At 40.5% G+C, this 7,061-nt stretch overlaps 1 protein-coding gene across 1 annotated transcript in view; it reads left to right on the forward strand.

The window, feature by feature from the left end:
- The first annotated feature begins 1,671 nt into the window (after positions 1 to 1,671).
- The window catches only part of PAPSS1 (3'-phosphoadenosine 5'-phosphosulfate synthase 1), a 36,488-nt gene continuing 31,098 nt past the window's right edge, over positions 1,672 to 7,061 (forward strand). The window contains exon 1 of the mRNA XM_005418167.2: positions 1,672 to 1,771. Within this exon, the coding sequence (XP_005418224.2) occupies positions 1,672 to 1,771 (100 nt within the window). The remainder of the gene's footprint in view (positions 1,772 to 7,061) is intronic.

Raw genomic sequence — 7,061 nt, forward strand, 5'->3', positions numbered from 1 at the left:
GGGCGGCTGCGGGGAAGGGCAGGAAGCCCCTGCGAAGAGCACCCGGCTCTGAAGGCTTCATCCCTGCCTCTTCCGCCGCAAGCCCTCGGCTTCCAGCTTTTTGGAAGAAGGAATACTTAAGAATGCGATGTACAATGTGGCCATTCATAAACCTGGGTTGGCCAGAGACTGGGGTTCTTTGTATAGCGGGTGTTATGTGGAAAACTGTCGAGACTGGGCTTAAAAAAACGTAACCAAAGCCTTCATTCTTGTTCATAAAGATGGGGGAAGATCGGTTTACAGCAAAGACCAAAATGCAGCTATTTAGAAGAGACATTGCAGGCCTTTGAGAACATTTGATGCCTCTGATGATGCAAGATAAGCGAAAAGAAATGGAAAAGAAAATATGATTTCTTTCAATCAATGCTGAGTTGAAACAGGCAAGACATAAGATCCAGAAAAAAATTGATATGAATGTACGAGTGTAAATCAGTCTTTGAAGTCTTGCTGTGAGTGCAGGCCACAGCTTTCTTGATAAAAGCAGCTGTTGCCTGAAAAACGGGGAAGTTGCTGTCGTAGTGCTGGGTAGATGTTGTGCCTGTCTAAGCCTCTTCCACCGTGTACAAGCTCAAACTTGTTCACCTAAGAGAGTAATCGGCAATTTACATTCTTTCAGTTTCCACTAGGAAAAAGCAAAATCATATGTTTAGAAGATAGTGAAATAGACGATGTCTGTGTGGGGTTAACAGAGTGTGTGCAAAAGTTACTCTGTATCATTTCCTTAGTCATAAGCAAAGCCAAGATAGCTTTGTCCAAATGGGGGCAATTCCCTAACGGACATTAAGTGTTTGCTGAGTTCAGCTGAGGTTGGCAACCCCCTCTATGCTACGTGGCAAGCAGAGGAAGTCTTCCACTTCTCCCTTTTTCTTCAGAGGACCTCAACTGAAATGCTCTCTATAGACCAATAAGCTTCACCAGGAACAAAAGTGCTGCTGATTCACATGCTCCACAGGCAAATGTTCTGGCACTTCTGGCTCTGCATCTGTTCAGCTGAGAGCGAAGGCAAAGCAGCTTACCCTGATGGACTTGGCAGCCCCTAGGAGAGTAGGCAGAGACCTGTCTTTCAGAATTTCTCTGTGCTTCCAGCATGATTCAAAATACACCTCTGCCTGTGGAAATGCCCTTGCCAAGCCCAGCTCTGAGCACAGCAAACAGTTACTCCCCATTTACAGGGCACAGCATAGCCACAGACACTGCTGTTAAGTGTGAAGAACATGGCTTGATGGGGAGACATGTGGCACACTTCCTTTAGAGTGGCTTGGATTCCTAACACGGCTGAGCTGTTGTGTCAGTTTGCAGGTGACTCCGAATGAGAACTTGCTCCAATTCTTGTTTCTGAGAGCGTATTCAGTAGAGTAATTTTGGCTTCATTTTTTATCCAGCCCCTCTGAGGCCAGGCAGTGAGCCCCCTCCAGCACTCGTCAATGACCTGTCTCTGCTTCTGGTCATACTGGTATGGCAGCAGGTGGCAAGCAAAGACACACTCCTTAATAATATCTTTAGCATGGAATTCCTTGTATCCACAGTGCTGGGGAAGATTCTAGGTGATTGCTGCTGCTGTGATCTTTCAAACTGTCCCAACTTTAGAGCACTTGGCAAAGGGGAGCTAGTCTGTGTCAGTGGCAGGAGAGCATGCATTTGGCAGCTTGGGTGGTGCTTTATGTAGAGGTGTTTAAGTGCCTTATTGTCACTGTGGCAGTCTGCTTTCTGGTGGGCTATTGTAAAGATCCAAGTAAGAATTCTTGTTGTAGATGGGAGAAAATGTAATGCTATAAGCTATGGCAGAATATGGATTGGGGAATTGTTATGTGTTTAAAAGAGTAAAAGGTATTATTGTTCAGATGTAGTTTCTGGGCTTGCCCTTCCTTCTCAAGCACAGTTGTCTGAATCAAAGCACAGATTTTCAAACCAGAATTTGAGAAAGTAGCTAATGGAAGGTATTCCTGACAGATCTTTTTAGTCCTGACATCTCATATAAATATGTAGATATAACCTCTGTGGTAGCTGAATTTTTGTGTTGGAACCATGTCTGTTTTCCTTGCTTGTGTTTGTATGTAGACAAAAAAGATGGGCACTGTTCCATGTGTTTGAGTTTCTGTTTGGCTATGGAGCAGAACACTTTGCAGGGAATAAAAAGAAAACTACCAATTGGTTATCAGTGCTGAATAATAAATGTAATAAAAATGTGTTGTTATCAGGGAGTCACTGGTTTACAAGAGCCACATGGTGAGCAAGTTAACGAAGACCTAAAGAACTTCTGTTAAGACTGGAAATGAGAAAGGCATTGAAAGTAAGACTGCAATTCAGAGAAGAGGCTGCTTGTGTTGCTTTTGCTAACTTATGGGGGTTCTTAGCTTGGGGACCCAATACTGTCATCTTAGAGCAGAAGGATATGGAATTACAGTCACAGTGTCTTCAGTGTATGTGCTTTATATGGAAACCATGTCTGTTTTCTGTTCCTTCCAGCTCCAAGCCATCCCAAGTTTATGATGCAGCTTGGGGAATCTCAGCTTGCCATGGAAAGGTTTACTTCCTTCCCTGGAAGGGAGTAAATTGCTTTGTGAAAACTTAAAATTTGATATTGATAGTAGAAGTACAATCTTTTATTGTTGCTTGGAAGTAATGAAGAATAAATTCAGCTTATGCCAGTGTATATGCCATTTGTCTGTTAACCGTAAAACAATTAAGATATAATCTCTTCTTTTGGCTGTCTTTTGATCTTGGCATTGCAACTTGGGTTTGCTTTCTGTCATCTGGTTGCCTGTCTGTGTTCTTGCATCAAAGGTGTTTGGCACTGATAGTCTGATTTGGTTTTGGCAATAAAAAAATTATAGCTGTAACTGGGCAAAACATCAAGAATAATAAAAAAAAAAAGTCATCTCAGGAAGTCTGTACATAGAAAAGTTGACAGAGTTAGTATTTCCTTTTGACCCCCATCATTTTTCTTTCTTTCTTTTGTTCCTATGGTTCCAAGGTGTCTGTAATCATTAATTTCCTTGATCAACTACCTGCAAAGATAAAATTTACCTTCATGGCAGGAAAAGTAAACAGTGGAGTTATCCTTCGTTCTTTATCATTTCGGCTCTCCAGTGTGGATCCAAGAAAGGATTTCTTCAGTACCCTTTTTTACTTCAATACTGAGATGTCTGCCTGTTGGAGCAATTTAGATTTCTTGTGAGAAATGAACCAGCATGGTGGGGGAGAAGAAAGGAGGGATATATCAGCATTCTCAGCTGACATTACTGCTATAATGAAGCGCAGTGGACTGAAGCACTATTTCTGTTTAATGTGGCAAAGTAGGAGGGAAAATATTAAGATGAAGCATTTGTCTACAGAATGCAGAAGCAGTGTGTTGCAGGGTGGAAGACATATTTTTATGGGGATGTCAGAGTGGAAATATCCAATGGCTGTTAAAAATGCAGATAAACGTTGGTAATTAATGCCCTTTTTTTCATTAGCCCCTTTACAAAAATGTAGTGTGTCCTTACAGCGGTGACTACTATAGTGAATGTAATTGGGCTTAGAATTTTAAAATAGCTTTTTCAAAGAGAACTTACTCATCACACTGAGTTTTTCTATCCCATATTTCCTTAGTTTCATTTCTTTTAACATTATTAATATAGATCTCCTAGGTGATGCTTTGATATAGTGTAAAAGGAAATGACTGTTCTTTATGTCTGGTATCATTTTGGTTGGTCATTTAATTTCATCAGCTGATAGTCATCAAATTTTATGTACAAGAATTTGAAGACTGGCTAAATAATTCAAGAGCACAAACAATATGTGCCAGTCAGTATTTATTTGTGCCACATCAATATTTGTAGTAAGTGTGTATGTCAGGGATAGTAATTAAAAACCTGGGTTGCTGAAGATACCGTGTTCAGCTGTTTATGCTCAGTGGTGTGGGCAAATCATATGGAAGCAAATTAGGGAACTACTTTTTTTTTTTTAACAACAGGGAATGACTTGCTAAATTATTAACTTTTTAGAGCACCTCTATAAAATTGGTTTTCTTTCTGGAAGATAAGGGGGATTTGGGTACTGCTTTGCCCAGGATTAGTACTGAGCTGCCTTGTTTGTGTGCCTGTATACAGATACAAAAGGTGGGTCAGCTGGTGACTGGCAGGTGTGTTTTTGAGTGCATGCAGACTCTTTGGGCACTTTAACCTTTAGTCTTAGGTGCCTGCTTCTGAAGTACGGGTGGATTATTGTCCCTCTGCTCAGCTCGCTGGCTGCTCCACTGCACATGTGTGCTTCATCCTCTAGCAAGGCCTTCTCCTTGCTGTGATTTCTCATCTCTGCTAAGTAGGTATTAATACTTTTTTTTTAATAAAAGTTGTGTCTTTTTCATATTTTAAGAATCCCTCCAGCTTGCTTCCTCAGGGTTTCATGAGTTTTTTAAACCTAGTGTAGCACCCTGATTAGTTTCATCTTTAGAAAAGATAGGAAGCTGATATAACTTATGGAATACAGACTGGAAGAAGTCTCCTTGAATGAGGCATTTGAACTCTAATGTATGAGTCCGATAATAGACTTGTTGCCAGGGTTCAAAAGCAAAGCATATGTGGGTTTATGTCTTAATGTAAGAGAGCTTACTGAGACAGTGGCATGGGATTTGTGCTTGGAGACTGCTGTTTATCCAGTGCCTGGTACAATGCAGTACAACTGCAATTAATGACAGAGAATGTAGCTATTACTGTGTTAGTTTGAATGGCTGTGTACATTCATTATGCCCTATATAGCTTTTAATTGAAGCACTTCAATTATTTTTGTTGGTTTTAATTCCACAATTTGCTCACTGAGATCTCCATTTCTTATACTGCCTAATTGTTCCTACTATAAGAAGAAAGATTTGGGTTTTTTGACTTTTTGACTTTTGGTTTTAGTCAGCTGTATTGCAGTGACTGTGCGCAAAACACCTTTGTTTTGGGAGATAGATTATTTAAGGTAGCATGATCAGCAAGGATAACATCATTTTGTATGGTTATAACCTGTTTGCAGATTGTGGTTTCGTCTGGGTTGATATTCAGTGTTCATTTAATTTTAGTTGCTGGACTATCACCACTGTATTGCAGAGTTCTTGTGTTTAAAACCTGAGCATAGGTTCTTACCTTGAGCTTCCAAGGTAGTTACATAACTTCCAAATAAGTTATAGATAAACCTTTGAATAGAAGAATGATGTAGCAGCAGTCCTTGAAGCCACAAGTAGATACCACAAAGCAGAATTAACAAAAATATGGTGTGTCCCTCTCTGAAACTATGAACAGCTCTCTGCTAGTACTCCATAGAGGAATATAGTCCCTACTGTCTTTTATATTAAATATACTGCATGTTTTCTTTTTCAACTGGCACTGATACAATGATGAAAGAGAAGATAGTGGCAATATATTTACAAGTAAGAGAAGCCAAAGCAGCATTAAAGATACCACTAATCCCTCTCATCCCCTGCCTCCCTTCTCTCTTTTTTTAAAGTCGTCTTTTTTGTTTGATTGTTCATGCATGGTATGACAGTCTAAGGTCTTGATCTTTCACAAACAAAGTTCTTTTAGCCAGGTACCATTAAAGTCTGGGATGATGCCAAGGCTGATCTTCCTGTGGGCTCTCTCACTTCAGATTGTGAAATGTGTTTGACAGCAGGGTCATCTTACTGAATTTATTTGTAGAGCAGGTTATTATGATGAATAGTTTTAAGAAACTCGGTAACCAGCTTTATTTAGTTAAAATTATATTTTAAAACCCCTATCTTTAAAATATTTTTTTAAAAGTTCCTTGAAATAATACTTTCTTTAAACATTTAGAATCTATGATAACTATCTCTTGTCTGGGGACTGATGATACCACACATAAAGGCACTTGCTTAACTGAAATTTGGAAGAAACGTGCATGGTTTGCAATGAAAAGGCCTCTGAGGAGTTAAGAATGAGCTAAAGGCCAGTGCCACCAAATTTAACAGGCATGATCTGCCCTTGGTGAAGCCAAGTTGGCAGTCACTAATCACCTCCTTTCCTGTGTCTTAGCATAGTTTCCAGGATATTTTGCTCCATGATCTTGATGGGCAGAGAAGAGAGACTGATGGGTTTGTAGTTGCTCAGGTCTTCCTTACTTTCCTATTCAAAAACAGGCTTATGTTCCTCCTTTTTCAATAGAAACTGCTGTGACTTCTCAAATATGGTGGATCACAACTTAGACACATCCTCTACCAGTTCACTCAGGAGCTGTGGGTGCATCTCATCAGGTCCAATGGACCTGTGCACCTTCAGGCTCCATAGGTGGCTTGAAACCTGGTCTTCTCCTACCTTGGGCAATGGTTCTTCATTCTCCCAGTCCCTCCATTTGCCTTTCATAACTTGGGTGGTGTGACTGGAGCACTTGTCAGTGAAGATTGAGTCAAAAAATGTAATTGACTACCTCAGCCTTTTCCATGTCTCAGGTAACCGTGTCTTCCTTTTCCATCGAGAGAGAGCCCACATTTTCCCTAGTTTGAGTTTGTCCGGGAGTTCCTTGTTCATCCATGCAGGTTTCCTGGCTGGTTTTGCCTGACTTCCTCTTTGTTGTGTCACTCCTGAGCTTGGACGAGATGGTCCTTGAATATTAACCAGTTTTCTTGGGGCCCTGTTCTATTCAGGTTTTTATCCCATAGTACTCTACCAAGCAGAACCCTAATATAACTTGAATAGAAGTCAAGCAGCTCTAGCAGTTCATCTCTCTTTTTTATAGTTGATTTTTCTTAAGCAAGTTTTATTTGAAAGTAGTAGTTGATTAACCTGTCAGTCCCAAGCTTCACTGAAGTAGCCCAAGGGGTGTGGTTGTCTCTGGCTGACTGTTCTAAATTCCTGTGCCGCCTTTGATCCATGCTGGAGCTGATGGAATGGGTATTGGTTTTACTTCCATTTTTCTGTCCTCAAGTCTTTCTTCGTGCCTGTGGATGAATTTGTTTGCTTTGCCAACTCACCCTTTATCAAAGACTTAATCGACTACTTCTTTTCCAGGGAATGCAAAGGGCAACCAATGTTACCTACCAA

Source organism: Geospiza fortis, unplaced genomic scaffold (assembly GCF_000277835.1).
Source record: "Geospiza fortis unplaced genomic scaffold, GeoFor_1.0 scaffold11, whole genome shotgun sequence".
Taxonomy (NCBI): Eukaryota; Metazoa; Chordata; class Aves; order Passeriformes; family Thraupidae; genus Geospiza; species Geospiza fortis.